This window comes from Lepidochelys olivacea (assembly GCF_965140295.1).
Source record: "Lepidochelys olivacea isolate rLepOli2 genome assembly, chromosome: 3".
NCBI lineage: Eukaryota > Metazoa > Chordata > Testudines > Cheloniidae > Lepidochelys > Lepidochelys olivacea.
Window position 1 is genome coordinate 191,597,318 of NC_140413.1, and position 16,364 is coordinate 191,613,681.

Consider the following 16,364-nt stretch of genomic DNA (forward strand, 5'->3'; position numbering starts at 1 on the left):
TTTTTTTAAGTGTGAGATACTTTAAATATCCTAAACACTGAAACATACACAAGCCATGACACTTTATATTTACAACATGACAAAATGCTCACACTGAAAACAAACAGATAAAACAAACTCAGTCTAACAAACACAGACTGAAAAGAAATCCAAACTGCAAAGTAATAACCAACATAAGGAGAGTTTATCTCACATTAATGGATAGATGAATAGTGATGATAAGATATAGAATTTCATAGAATCATACAACTAGAAGGGAATTCAAGAGGTAACTCTAGCCCAGTCCCCTGCAGTCAAGGCAGGACTAAGCATTATCTTATCTCTAAAGGCGTTTAACCTATTCTTAAAAACCTCCCATGACAGAGATTCCACAATCTCCCAAGACAATTTATCCCAATGCTTAACTACCCTGAAACTTCGGAAGTTTTTCCTAATATCCAACCTAAACCTCCCTTGCTGCAATTTAAGCCCATTGGTTCCTGCCCTATCCTCAGAGGTTAAAAAGAACAATTTTTCTCCCTCCTCCTTGTAACAATCTTTTATGTACTTGAAAACTGTTATCATGTCCACCCTTCAGTCTTCTCTTCTCCAGACTAAACAAACTCAATTTTTTTCAGACTTCCCTCATGGGGCAGCTTGGTATCATCTGCAAACTTTGTAAGTGTACTCTCTATCCATTATTTAAATCACTAGTGAAGATACTGAACAGAACTGGAAGCAGGAGTGATCCCTGCAGTACCCCATGCAAAATGTCCTTCCAGCTTGACTGTGAATCACTGATAACTGTGCTCTGGGAACGGTTTTCCAACCAGTTATGCGCCCACCTTACAGTGGATAGATGAATAGGGAATTGTATTTCCCTAATTTGTTTATGAGAAGATCATGCAAGACAGTATCAAAAGCCCTAAAGTCAAAATAGACAGCATCTACTGCTTCCTCTCTATCCACAAGGCTTGTTACTCTGTCAAAGAAAGCTATTAGGTTGGTTTGACATGATTTGTTCTTGACAAATCCATGCTGACTGTTACTTATCACCTTATTAACTTCTAGGTGTTTGCAAATTGATTGCTTAATTATTTGCTTCATTATCTTTCCAGGTACTGAAGTTAAACTGATTGGCCTATTATTCCCCAAGGTTGTACTTATTCCCCTTTTTATAGATTGGCTCTATATTTGCCCTTTTACAGCCGTCTGGAATCTCTACCATCTTCCATGAGTTTTCAAAGATAATCACTACTGGCTCAGACATCTCCTCAGTCTGCACCTTGAGTATTCTTGGATGTATTTCATCAGGCCCTGATGATTTGAAGACATCTAATTTGTCTAAGTAATTTTTAACTTGTTCTTTCCCTATTTTAGTCTCAGATCCTACCTCATTTTCTCTGGCATTCACTATGTTAGACATCCAATCACTACTAAACTTTCTAGTGAAAATGGAAACAAAATGAAATGAATGAACAAAATATATTAAATGGACTAACACCAGTGTGCACTGTTAGGGAATTTCCTTATAAACCCCTTGACCGTAGTGGTAGTGATTTCTCTCAGTGCCAACAATGGGTTATGTACCAAGAAATAAACACAATACTGCTTTAAAGTAAGATTGAGAAGTACAGGTTTCCCCTTGAAACCACTGATCAACCCCCCTTTTAAATATACTTTTGTTTTCCAATATTCTGACCACGTTATTGCAAACTTAAGCTCTGATCCCATAGTCAGGTCTGTGCAGATGCAAAGCTCCGCATGTATGAATCCAGAAACTAGTTTTCAATCTGGGCGTTGGGGGGGGGGGGGTGTATTATTTTTTAGTTCTACAAACCAGCACATTTTTTCTTAGGACTACAGAAAAAAATAATAAATAAAATAACATACAGAAAAGATATAGAAGTGTGGTCACAAAATAGCAAAAAGTCAGAATGATAAAAATAGTAATGTTTTTAAAAGGGAGATTAAAACTGCAATTATTCCAACAATTTACATTTCCCAAAAAAAGAATACTACATTGTACAATTAGTGTTTATTGGCATCAATTTAGCAGCTGGTTTGTATCCATTACAGATGGAAGCACTCAATAAACAACTTTCAATGCACAATAATTGGCTTATGAGCAATACTTTTCATTGTTCATTTTATATTGTTCATTTCTTCTCTTTTTTCTACAGAAAAGGTGCAAGTAAATATAAAAAAGGCTGCTAGCAATGGAAGCACTCAAATGGGATAACTATCTTATAGCTGGTAAACACTGACTTGTCACCTACCACAGTCCATGGTTCCTGCTCTTTAGGCTCTAGAATTCCCGAATTAAAAATTTCTAACAATTGTTGAAGCCCTCCAGCAGCAACAAACTGTAAGTAAATTACAATAATGTAAGAAAAATCAGGTACATAATGTATTTAAAACTCCTTGTCTAAGTTACAAGATACACAATTAAAATCAGAAATAAAACACTGATAAATTATGCTGTTACTTATTTTTTTAAGGACATGAGAAAAATTTGCATAAAAATATAATAAACTGAGAGGCGTGACTTTTGGCAAAAAACACTAAAATTAGATAAGAATTTTATTTTTCATTAATCATTTAGGCCCAGGAACTGGGATTTCCTGACAGTGTCCTAATGCAAAAAGTATTATGTGCTAATGATATGAGCTTGAAATCGAGAGACTCCAAGGAGTGAAACAAAATATTAAAATCTTATACTAACTTAAAAGAACTTTCATTTTATGTCATTTTGAAAAATCTACACTACATATTACAAAATACTTAAGTAAATCAAACCTTGCAGCTCCAGGTGTTTTTACTATTTTCTATTTGATCTTCACTCGAATCATCTGAGTCTGGATAAAGGTCACTATAACTTCCCTGAGGATAAACAGAAAAATAAATTACTGTAACAATACTAGAATTTAAAGTAATAAACATTTCACCCATAAGAATTTAGAAACAAAAACATTTATTTTTCTACTACATAAGAAGAAGTTATATTACCGTAGACTCTCGCCTTATTCTTCTGTTAGGCTTGCCCAAAGCTTCAATGATTTCAAGTGCATACAAAAGTTTATGGGCACTTTTTATTCGCAGGAGATCCTTCCAACTAAATCCATCATTACCCTTAAAAAAAGTTAAGAAAATTAAATCCAATGTTGGCCTGACCATAGAGGCAAAAGTAATTGCATTTTTGAAGAGACAATGGCAAGTAATTTGAAGAGACAATGGCAAAACAGATCCTAGTTCAAGCTTGCACAGTTACAAAATCTATCATAATATCTAAACAACAATTTAAGTTCTATTTTTAAAGTATTTTAAACATGTGTACATTGGGATTATATGACAGCTTTCCCTCTCCCTGCCTTCACTAAATCTTGGGAGAACCTCTGCAGGTCCATTTATAAATTTGTGAAGGGTATGATGACTGCTGGTTAGCACAGCAGAGAATGGATAACCTATTCTTTTCTACCCACCCTTCCTCCCGGTCTCTTCAACACGTATTCAATATGCTAGATTCCTGAGTTTCAAAACATGATTGTTACATTAAAAGACCATCAAAAAGGCAAACAGGAAAGCAGAATCAGACCCCACTACTTAATCCAACCTAATCAAAGAATAAAATAATCTGTCCAATTAATTTTATCCAGGGAAAATCAAACATTTTGACCCCTGCAGCCAGCTTCTCTCTTTGCCGTTAACATCTACTTACTTGCTGACACGAAGTCCATTTAGCCAAATACATTTTTGCTGGCAAAAATCCCAGTAGTTTTGCCTCTTACAATTCTTTCATTTAAATTTGTTTTGTTCTTAGTGTTTTATTTTCCTCAGGTACATTCAATCACAATTAAAGAGCGATCTTCCAGAACTCTTATTCACAATTTCCTCAGTCAGCTACAATTAGGGGGGACCCTCACATACCTGAACTTTTTACTGCCCATTAACAGGTACTGAAATGATAACCCAACATTTTATTTTCATTAGCAATCATCTCTGAAACATCAGAAAACATGTTACTTTATACACACTCAACTGTGTATGTACATGTGGTTGGTTCATACTGGAAAGTTGCTTAAAATTCACACATTTGCTCTTTTTACATTAAAAATGCTCAGAAGTACTTCAGAATTCAAGATACTTATTCAAGATAATTATCCCAACAACATTTACCCCCAAAAAAGTATAACTGAAATTGAATCATATGTTACCCAACATCCTCCATATTGTTTTAACAAAATATAAAATTCTAAATTCTCTCCCATTCAAAATTATTACAAAAAAATTCACACCTCAATTAATGCCAGTTTTAAATTTAACCTAATCTAAGCACACCCAGAACAGTGGGTGGTTGCTTGCTATTGTATTTTATAATTATGCAAAGCTGGAGTGGGGGATTTAAAACAAGGCACCTGGAAGGCAAATAATACTGTAAGATTCAGTTTTAAAGCCACATAAAATTTGGAGGCTAGAGTTCAAGAATATTGCTTTAGGATCAAGTATATCTGAGGTTATTTACTTCTAAAATGAAACCCACAGAATTCTTGAAAAAAAAGTAATAAATTGCTTCAACCTGCTTTGTACAACTCAAGATGTATGAGATTTAATTTCAACATGAACCAGTAAAGTCACCAGAGATAACATTCACTAATCATTTAACTTATTTAATTCTTATTAAATAAAACCCATTACCTTTAAAGACACAAATCAGGAAACTAAATTAGAAAAGCTACAGACTTCTTTTGATTTTTATTTCAACAAAGTAAGAGAAGAATAAGTGAAAATGTCCCCTCTTTATTTATTTTCTCACTATACCCAAGACAAAGCCAGAGAATATATATGTCTCTATGACCTGTCCTGATTTATTATTATTGAAACTGTTCTGCCTTTCATTCAAGACAATGTCCCCCTTGCAGAAATTGGTTATTTTTTACTTAACTCTGTTGGATCAATCATCATTCAATTTGGGGTAAACTGTAAAAAGTCTAACTGAATTGCAGATTATATACATTTAAAACAAACACTGTTGGCTGACCTGTTCATCTGAAATATTTTGGAATGCCTGTAACATGTTAGGACATGTAGGTAGAAGCATTAACAGTTCCCAGACACGTCTGGACAGGTTTTCTGCATGAAGGTGGAGTTCTTCACATCTTGCACTCTAACATACACAAAAAAATCTATTACTATTCATAGTTTCTTAAGAAAAGCAACCTCACTGACATTTTAGGGTTTGAAGTTTATTTATTTATTAATATTTTAAACAAAAGCAATTCATTCTCAAATTAAAGTTTATTAAATAAATCTATAAATACAGCATGATAGTTCAGGTCTCACTGAAACAGAAGAAAATTAAGTTACTTTATGCACTACAGTATAAAGACATGCACAAAGATTCAGTGTAAATAAATCCCAGATTTAAATACACAACTATTGATTCCAATAAATTCCCAATGTAAATCCCATTGGTTTATATGGACTTATACGAGAGACGAATATGAGTCACTGAGTTGTACAATATATCTTTAAAAATATGTTTTCAAGCCAAATCCCCTTACTAACCACCATACATGTTTTCAGTAGTACATATCCTTTCCAGAGCAATACATTTTTTATAGTAACTAGTAAATAATATAATACCATTTTGATTATAAAAATCTTATATATTTATATCTATAGATACAACATTAAATATACAGATAGAAATATTAGATGTATATGATGTTTGGATACCATGGTCAGGGGCCAACAGAAGTAACAGATCAGACAGAAATTAAACTAGACATATTCAGTCATCCTAATCAAAGATCACTAAATTACCTCACTATCTTCCATAGCCATTTCACCAGAAGGAGGTTTAAAAGATGCAAGCATCTCTAACAAATCAAAAAGGGTGGTAAGATGAGGTTCTTGCAAAAGTAAAAGCATTGGAATGTTGTCCTTCTGAGGAGGAGGTAGGCAAGATGCTGGAAGCTGAACACCTTCACCTTTACGCTCCCTCCGTGGTGCACCCAAGGATACAAACACCATCTAGAAACAAGGGGGGAGGCCGGGTGGAGGAGATAGAAAGAGACTATTTAAACAACACAACTACAATGGCCATTTTTTAAACCAGAGACATCTCATAAATAAGAATAGAATTAAGAACCTGGTTTTGGACGATACATTAATATCTTCACTGTTGATCCTTTATCTAACTATGTTTCAACAGAATGTCACAATTCAAAAATGATATACATTGGGCAGCACTGGAGATTTACTTTGATTTTGCCTGACACGGTAAGTACGAAAGGTGGAAGCAGCAGAGTGATTAATTAAAAAGTAATTAATTCAAATGTATGCTAAACTTAGGAGTCAGATCCTCTAAAGTTGCCTTTTTCTTTGACAGGGAGGAGTGACAAAGGGAAGGGTTGTGCAAGGTCGAGTCCTCCAATCTGCAGTGGTTGTAAGGTTAATCCTCCTTCCTGCAAAGTAGACATGTCCTATCTTTCTTAGGCACTGGGGCTGGATTCACACTCTAAGGAAGCTTGCTCATGTTCTGGGCAGTAGGCTGATCTGGGCTGCAAGCCTTGATAGGCCTTATAATAAATGACGATGTGACAGGGATTCTGGACTTTTGAGAGTTGGTTTACAGGATATTTTGGATTTGAGCATCAAAAGGGAGAAAGGAGACTCTTGACAGCTTCAATGGCTGTTGCCCTCCCTCTTTTCCCTGCTCTCATGTCAAAATGCTTTGAGGCACTATCCTGTTCATAAAATCAAACAGTTGTGACCATTTGGCCAAAATCTTAGTGTTTGATGTTATTTTCACCAGCCCCTGCTTTTCTCTACAAAAGATAAATGGTTCCAAATTTTACTTTGATCCTTCAGCACGTACTACTTCACATTTACTAATACACCCAGAATGTGCCTTTTTAAACAACGACTACTTTTTACAACAGTAAGGAAATAGAGCAGCAGAATGTAAATGTATGTTAATAGGAACTAACTGTAATTTTATTTTGGGTGTAAAGGGGATTTATGCTATACAGCAGAAAACAATATAATGGTTTTAGAAAACAGTCAGATGTTGCCAAAGTGAATTTTACATTTTACCACCTAATACACTTACTGGTCATCACATGACAAAAGCAGAATGCCAAATGATCTTTTTATCTTTAAGTCTTATCTTTACACTGATAATACCTGCATATCCTTAAAGCCCAATTCATGAAGTGTTTTTTCATCGTAATCAGTTGTTAGTTCATGCCCAGATGAAATCATTCTCACAGGTCCCATGAGACCACCTACAATAAAGCACAACATAATGAATTTCTGGAATTTCACTGACTACTTAAAAAGCATAATTTTTAAAAGTAAAATGAATATTAACATTGATACTGCATCTGCTGAAAATTTTTAGAAAAACAGCTCCCTGGTAACTCTCAGGGCCTGACCCAAAGGCACCTGAAGTCAATGGGAATCTTTCCACTGACTTCATTGACCTCTGAATCAGGTCCCTAAATATTTCCTTAGCAGTATGATTCAATTATATCTTGTAATAAAAAAGGCACAGGGAAAAAAATCTGTCTTGTAGGGAGGAAAGAGAGATAATGGATAAATTCCACATTGAAAGAACTATCATTAAATTCTTCCAGAGCTGGAAAATTATTCTATAAGCATTTATTTTAAATACTGATAGTTTTACTAAGTTTGAATGCCACAGGAATTATCTTCTAATTGCCCCTAAAGTGTGTACTGTTAAATCACTATAAAGCACTATAATCTTCTAAATGAAGGCTCTAGGTCTGAAGGATCCAAAAAGGTTCACATCTATCTGCTGTTAAGACTGGAAGGAACGCAGGTGGCAGAGGGAACCATTCCTTCCCTTTTGTAGCCTTGCTTTGTTACACATGGGAACACAGAATGGAAGAACTGGAGGGGCAGGTGAGAGCTTTAACACATACTGCTATAAGGAGAAGGTTTCACTTTCCAAGCTGCATTGGTCAGTGCAGCCCCTGACTGGGAACATAATGAGGCCACCTGAAGGAAAACCAGCAAACAGCGTAACCAAGCTTAGAGCCTATCTACCTCCAACTTTCCACAATGAATAGTTTGTCTCACTCTGTTATATGCTGCTTAACATATATTTTGTTCATAATTTCCTCTTCAATCTCTCTAGTAAAATTTACTTATAATTAAGTCAATGTGAACTGGAGGTGACATCTGTTTGTGAACACCAGAAAAAATCTGACTTCTGACCTTACAGCAGGCAGAAGCTGGAGTGAAATAATGGCTTAGGCTCTGTCAAAAGCAAAGACCCTGCCAGTGGAATAGCTATCTAAACAGTGATGAAACGGGGCTGGCAAAGGTCACAGAGTACTGAAAGTGCCAAATGGTGTGGCAAGGCACCAGTCACAGTCATAAACAGAGCAAATTAAAAAGAAAGCAAAAGTGAAGAGGAGGTTACTCACCTGTAACAGGAGGTTCTTTGAGATGCGTGGTCCCTATCTATATTCTACTGAGGGTTATTTGCATATGCCATGTGCCTAGAGCGGGAACTTCTCAAAGTAATAGTGTCCATCAGTCCACTCATGCACCCTGGTACCACTTCATGGTTTCACCAGAGGCAATAAAGGGCATGGCAGACTGACCACACCTTCAGTTCCTTCTCCACAACTAATCTACCAAATCCAGAGCAAAGGAGAAGGAAGGAGGGATTGGAATACAGGTAAGTAAACACCTCCTCTTTGAGTGATGGTCCCAATTGTATTCCACTAAGGATGATTAACAAGCAGTACCTTGATAGGAGGAGGGTGCGAGGACGATGATGGAACAGTAGAATGGAGGACCGATGGACCAAACAAGGCAACCATCACAGAATCTTACACCAGGGCATAGTGAGGAAAAAAAGGCATGCACTGAACTCCATGTGGCTGGCTTATATATGTTCATAAGGGGCACATAATGGACCAGGGCCATAGTCGATGCTTGTGCTCTCATGGAATGGGCCCATATCCCACCTGGTAGGGACTGCCATGACAAGTGATTGCACTGTGGAACCCGCACCAAGATTCTCTGGGTGAAGAAGGCCTGCCCCTGAATTCTCTCTGCTATGGCAATAAATAGTTTAGGACACTTCCAGAAAGGTCTCGTCCTCTGTAGGTAAGGGGCCAGGGCCCTATGTATATTAAGGGAGTGAAGCTGTTTTTCCTCCTTTGAGGTGTGCAGTTTGGGAAGGAAGATGGGCAAATGTATGGGTTGGTCAAGGTAGAAGCAGGAAACCACTCTCAGTAAGATATGGGATGTAAGTGCAATGAGACTTTGTCCTTATAGAAGGTAGTGAAAGGAGGATTGGCCATCATGGCCCCAGTTCACCAATCCTTTCTGCAGAGGTAATAGTGACCAAGAAAATGACCTTCATGGAAAGAAAAGAAAGGGAGCAAAAGGCCAGAGTTTCAAAGGGCAAGCTCATCAATGCCATAAGGACTAGGCAGAGGTCCCACTGAAGAACAATAGGCTGAACAGCAGGGTATTTGTATACAAGGCCTTTCCAGAATCAGGCAGTTAAAGGGTGAGTGAAAACCAAATGCCCCTCCACAGGAGGATGGAGAGCACTGATAGCCGCTTCATGCACTTTAATGGAGCTGAGAGCAAGCCCTGAGGCCATCAGACACAGTAAGTAGTCTAAGACCATCAGGATGCCCACAGCCTCAGGAGCAAGACCTTTCTGCTGGGCCCAGGAAGTGAAACATATCCATTCGAATTGGTAGGATCATCTCATGAAATCCTTCCTGCTACTCGAGAGGACATTTCCCACTGCCAATGAACATTACTGTGCCACTGGAGGTGTCCATCCAAAAACCAAGCTCCCAAATGAAGTGTCCGTGGATCAGGATGCCTGAACCTGCCATTGCGTTGTGTGAGCAGTTCTTGGAACATCAGAAGCGGAGGATGGTTTGACATGCGGAGAAGAGTTGGAAACCAGAACTGGCAAGGCCAGAATGAGGCAATCGGGATGGCCGTCACTCTCTCTCGTCACAGTTTGTGAAGGACATAGGGCAGGAGTGGTAGGGGAGGGAAGGTGTAAATTATTCGATCGGACCAGTTGATGACCAAGGCGTGGCCCTGTGAATTGTCACCAAGCCCTCCCCTGGAACAGTACTGGATTATTCCTGGGGGAATTCTGCATCACTGTGCATGCGCAGAATTCATGTTCCCCACTGATTTCTTTGCTTCCCTGAAGAAAAATGGCTTCTAATGGGAAAGCAAAGAGAAGCCACAAGAGTGGCAGCACCCTGGCAGCACAGGCGAGTCCATTTGGGCGTCCAGAGCAGCTGGCAGGGGGGTGGAGAGGGGATAGGCAGTCGTGTGTGTGATTGTGACACTCGGTCCCTCTTGCTCGCTATTGTGATATGCACAGTGTGGAGGGGCAGGGCTTTGGGGTGTTTCTGAGGAGGCAGGTAGGAGGTAGGGGGCAGGCTCTGTCCCCTCTGGCAAAAACTGGGAAAATTCTGCACCACTGCGCAAAGCAGAATTTTACAGAAATTATTAAGCGTGCAGAATTTCTTTTCCCCGAACAGAAATGGGCTGCAGTGCTGCTAGCTGCCACTAGCGGCCACTGGACCCAGCAGAGCCCAGCTCGCACAAGGAAGACACTGCTGCGGGGAGGAGAGGGAGCTAGAAGGTTCCTGGCAGCTGTAGTTCCCAGCATGTCCTAAGGGAAGGAGAGGGTGGCACGCAGGAAACTCCATGCAAGCCTGTTACCAAGCATCAAGCTGTTTCTTCCTGTGGATCCCTAGCCTCGGGGTAGGGGGAGAGAAACAGTAACTGGGTTGTCATAGGGATTTCTTTAAACTCTACTCCTGGGGGAATTTTCGTGTGTGTCTGCATTGTTACAGACATACTTGCTGACAAGCATTTTGAACTAAATTACCAAAAGAATTGAAACCGGCATGATTATGTAGTGTTATTTTGACAAATAAAATTTGCAGAATTTTAAAATATTGTGTGCAGAATTTTAAATTTTTTGGCACAGAATGCACCCAGGAGTAACTGTATGCAGTTGCTGTTGGCATGAGAGGAAAAGAGATCCCTGACCAGGGTCCCCAACACCCAAAAACATCAGTGATTACCACGTCACCCAACTCCCATTCGTAGTCGGTCATGAAATTCCTGCTGAGCACATCGGCAATCATATTCTGGGTCCCCAGGAGATAGGTCACCGACAATAGGATATGGTGTGCATAGCATCACTTCCACAAGCATACCACTTCCACACTCTGTGCTGGGGACCTTGTCCCTCCTTGCTTGTTTATGTAGTAAACCGCAGTGGTGATGTCTGACATGAGAACATGACAAGAGTGGATGGACGGTAAAAATGCATGGCATGCCCTGCGTACCACCCTAAGTTCCAGAGTGTTGATGTGCATCCTGGGTTCCCAAGTGTTCCAAGTTCCCTGTGTCATGTGATCTACCACGTGAGCATCCCAGCCATCAAGTGATCCTTTATAATCGTCATGCTTGGCAAGGATGGAAGGGAGGGCATTCTGGAGGAAACTTGGAGCGGATATGTCCACCATTGAAATGAGAAGATGACTTCTTGTGGAATGGTAAGAATGGAGTCCATGGACTGGTGCATAGGGGAGCAGCCATAGTTGTAGACAGCAGAAGCCATGAACAGAGTGAAGGCCTTGACATCTGTGCACACTGCCATATGACCTAGGAGGGGGACAGAAGTTCTGGCTGAGACCGAGGGGCTGGATGTCACTGAAGTGATCAGGTCCAGCAGTGTCTGGAACCTGTCCTTCAGGAGATTAGCACATGTGCATGTCGATGGGTATGCCAATGAACTCCAGGAAATGCATAGGATGCAAAGACAATTTTTTGACTTTCACACTCATCCCTAGAGAGTAGAGGAGTAGAAGGAGCTGGGAAATCAATTCTTGAGCTACCATTTTGGACCATGCTGCCAGCAGCCAGGCATCCAAGTAGGTGAACTGTTATCACGTACCTACGTAAAGACTGCTGGAGCAGTGGTAAGTCTGAATGGGAGAACCCTGTATGAGAAGTGCCAAGGACCCACCGTGAACCTCAGGAACTATCTGTGGGTCATGTGGATGTTGACGTGGAAGCAGGTGTCTTGCATATCAAGAGCCATAACCCACTTGGCCTTTTTCTAGTAAGGGAATGATGGTCGCAAGTGTGACCATGTAGAACTTTGGCTTGCAAATGGAACAGTTGAGGCATCGGAGATCCAGGATTGGTCTCCATCCTCCCTTCTTCTTGTGTACCAGGAAATAATTGGAATAGAACCTTGTGTCCTGAAAGTTTGCACAGACTGGCTCTACTGCTCCTCTCCGCAGTAGGGAATCCACCTCCATGGCAAGGAGGGAATCCACTTCCACTGTCGAGAGCGGAACCTGAGATGAGACCGTTGCGGCGGATGTGGAGGAGGTAGCATCATAAACTCAATCGTTATAGCCAAGTCGAATTACATCCAGGACCCACTTGTCCATTGTTATCATGCTCCATTCTGGCAGAAAGTTTGAGATTGCCTCTGAAAAGGGTGGCTGGCAAGAGCGCTGGAGTGCAAAGTGACTGACAGTGCCCTAGATGCACTCAGAAATATTGCTTATGAGAAGATAGTGTGTGCTGTGTGGAGGATGGCCCTGGTGGGCCAGAAAGATGGGATCTTTGTACCTTTGGGCGCTTCTGTGGAGGCTCAAAGACTTGCTGGTGGTAGAAATGGGGAGCTCTGTAGAGTTGTGTAGTTAGCGGGCGATAACATTTTCTTTTGGACGCTGATTTATAAATGCTTAGCAATCGCAGGGTGGCCAGAAGGCAGCAGATCCAATGTAAAAGAGGGGGCTATCTAAGCAGGTGAGTGGACCAGAGCACATGGAGACCTCATCCCTTCCAGGGCAAATAGTTCATGAGGTCCAGGGACACATTGGAGTCTCTCCAGCATCAATGGTACTCGGTCCACGGATGGAAATGGAGCTGGTTAGGGAACCTCTCTCAGGACCGACGATCCACGAGACATTGGTGAAACTGATGCAGGAGGGGTATGATGCCCAGGAACGGCACATCCGTCAAGCAGTGCAAATTCTTGTCACCCTTGTGGGCCCTGGAACACACCGCTCCTCCATGGCTGGAACTCATGGACAATGCAGCATCTTTACTGGATCTGGAGGAAGACTTATTGCCATGCTTCTGTGACTCATGGCTCGGCCTCAGTGCAGGATCCATAGCACTGGTCCCAGCTGAACCAGACTGAGACTCTGCAGTAAGAGGCGCACTCTTGGAGTTCTCAGGCCGATGTACAGGGAGGGTTCCCTGGCCAGGATCCGACTGCAGTCCCATGGCTACCCCCATGAGGTGCTTCTTAAGGTGAAGGGAAGGAGAGGCAAATCCTGCACCTAGATGCTGCATGGGCTTTCCCCAAGCCGTACAGACAGCACTGGTGCGCATCGCTGATCGAAAACGAGCGAGGGCAGGAAGTGCAGCATAATCCAGTATATAGATACAGGTGCTGGGCAGGGGGTGGGAGGTAGCAGGAAACCACCAAAGCAGCGTCCCAAAGTCCTTAATCCTAAGAAATTACTACAAACACTAAAACTACCACAAAAACAATAAAACTCTATGTACACGAATAAAAACAGTTTTTCTATAAAGATTGGAAAAAGAAAAGGAGGAAAGTGCATCACCAAGGGTGAGAGAACAGCAGAAGCTCCAACTCTGAACATGCAGCGCTGAGAAGGAACTGAAAGCGAAGTTGGTCTAACCTGCCCTTTATCGCCTCGGGTGAAACCACGAGGTGGCACAAGGGCGCATGCGCAGACTGACTGACACTACTACTCTGAAAAGCTCCAGCTTCATGGCACTTGCGCATTACCGTCAGTGGATACAACAGGGCCCATCATTTGGGGAATAAAAGTTATGCGCATACATCTGAAAGTTAAAGTACTAGGGTCAACTCCTTAAATACTTACTCAGTTTTTACACAATTGCTAAAATCAAGCAAACTCCCAGTGAATGAACTGAGTCAAAAAAACTACTTAAGGATGCCAGGATTTGGCCCTTTAAGCAGGAGGATAGTGAAAACATTTACATATTCTGTCACCATGAATGAGGATGCTTTTTGTTGAAACTTGAATTGTTGAACACAACTTGAATTTCCACCTTAATTAGAATGACAGAGCAACCATTTCAGAGTTTCCTAATAAACAGGAGCTGGGTTTAGCAGAAGCTTTACAATACCATTTAAACAGACACGGCTAAAGTAATCAATTTCTTTAACATCAGGCATAAGTAAGGGAAAAAAGGATTAAAATATTTCTATTTAATGAGAAAATGGTATCATCAACTGCATCACACAAGTCCAAATCCTGTCCTCAAGTAAGCATTTGTGTAACATATACAATTATTAATATTATTAATATTTATTAGTTGGAACCCCAGCGATGGACCAGGACCCCATTGTGCTAGGTGCTGTACAAACACAAAACAAACAAATAGTCCTTGCCACAAAGAGCTCACGGTCTAAATACAAAACAAGAGACACCAGATGGATACAGACTGGGACTGTAAGGAAACTATTATACAGTATTGGTCTGCAAGGTAAGCTATGGTCTTAGCACACCAGAAGCCTAACCAATGTCAAATTTTTATAGGCATCCTGTAGGTAAAGGAGAGCTTTGAAGGAGCATAACGAGGAAGATGAGAATAAGCAAATGATCAATTTGGCAACAGGATGTTCAGTAATAAATTAACTATTTTAACATAGTTGCAAAAAGACTGAAAGATGCAGTAAAGGAACTCACACTAAATAAGACATAATAAAATGAATAAAAAGAATAATGGCAATGGGGAAAGGAGAATATAATCGTGGAAGGAAGGGAAGAATGAAAAGTTACAAGTAATAAAAATCGTGTGATGTGAAAAACCATGTGTAAGTAGTGCATATCCCTTGTTACTTCTGAATTTTCTCTCTCTACTTTAAATGAAACGGTAACACTTACAAAAGCACTGTTTAATAATGAAGTGTGACAGGCTAATGCTAGTTATGAAATAAATGGAGCAAATGGAATAAAACCAACAGTGATACTTGCTATTTTTCCCCAGGTACCCTAATCTGTCAAATACACATCATCTTTCAACCTCTATGGACGATCAATTAGCCAAGCACAAGCTATGGCTAAGAGTATTGTACAACTTACCAGGGAAATCTCCTTTCCGGCTGCTTTGGCCAAACTCCTGAAGCTGAGCTTGCTGGTTTATCTGTTCTTTCTGCAAATTTTCATACCAATGGGTAACCTCAGCCCTTAGATCTGCCACTTGATCACTAGGATACATTTCTATAGTCATCTGAAACATAATGCACACATTTTTTCAGAATGAACAATGAATGTTATGAAACAAAATGATCTAGGAATAAAATCCATTTGGAAAACCAAAGTTCTTTTAACTACCTTGTCAGGAAGTCCAGCTGGCTGACATACAATTCTTAGTGGTAATGATTGTTTATCACTAAGTGCCTTTAAGTGACTGCTGATACCAGTGCCTTCAATCTGCCACTGTCTCAGATGATACGCAAACCTTAAGAAGCATATAAAAATCACACATAAAAACACCAAATGTTTTTGTTAACATCTATTTAACTCAAAAGCCTGACAAACAGTAGGAAGACAAGAAGGCTGAGAAAGCTCCCAGCTCCACTTCTCTGGTCCTGCAGAGATTCCGACACAAAAAGAAAAAAGACAAGACTTTGTATTCCTGAAATTGCTTTAGTTTAAAACAAAACAAAACACAAAACACTTTCCACCTTTTTTTAAACATCATGAAAAGGGCCCTACCAAATTCACAGCTGTGAAAAATGCATCACGGACCATGAAATCTGGTCTCTCCCTGTGAAATTTGGTCTTTTGTGTACTTTAATCTTATACTATACAGATTTCATGGGGGAGATCAGCATTTCCAAAACTGGGGGTCCTGAGCCAAAAAGGGGAGGCGGGAGAGAAGCAAGCTTCTTGTGGGGGGAGGGTCACAGTATTGCCACCCTTACTTCTGCGCTGTCTTCAGAGCTGGGTGGCCAGACAATGGTGGTTGCTAGCCAGGCACCCAGCTCTGACAGCTCCGCTGCCACCAGCAGCACTGGCATGGTATGGTATGATTGCAACCCTTTTGCGCTGCTGCCTTCAGAGCTGGGGCCTTGGCCCAGCAACTGCCACTCTTCAGCTGCCCAGCTCTGAAGGCAGCAGCGCAGAAGTAAGGGTGGCAATACCATAACATGCCATCCTTACTTCTGAACTGCTGCAGACGGCAGCGCTGCCTTCAGAGCTGGGCTCTCAGCCAGCAGCCACTGCTCTCCGGTAGCCCAGATGAAGGCAGCGCTGCCAGCA

The 16,364-nt window shown here is 40.7% G+C and overlaps 1 protein-coding gene across 1 annotated transcript in view; it reads right to left on the bottom strand.

Moving 5' to 3' along the window:
• USP34 (ubiquitin specific peptidase 34) overlaps positions 1–16,364 on the bottom strand; it is a 265,626-nt gene that overhangs the window by 115,837 nt on the left and 133,425 nt on the right. Inside the window, exons 26-33 of the mRNA XM_084622930.1 lie at positions 15,435–15,561; positions 15,183–15,330; positions 7,168–7,268; positions 5,803–6,012; positions 5,018–5,143; positions 2,989–3,111; positions 2,779–2,862; positions 2,259–2,345 (exon numbers count right to left, since the gene is read on the bottom strand). Of these exons, the coding sequence (XP_084479056.1) occupies positions 2,259–2,345; positions 2,779–2,862; positions 2,989–3,111; positions 5,018–5,143; positions 5,803–6,012; positions 7,168–7,268; positions 15,183–15,330; positions 15,435–15,561 (1,006 nt within the window). The remainder of the gene's footprint in view (positions 1–2,258; positions 2,346–2,778; positions 2,863–2,988; positions 3,112–5,017; positions 5,144–5,802; positions 6,013–7,167; positions 7,269–15,182; positions 15,331–15,434; positions 15,562–16,364) is intronic.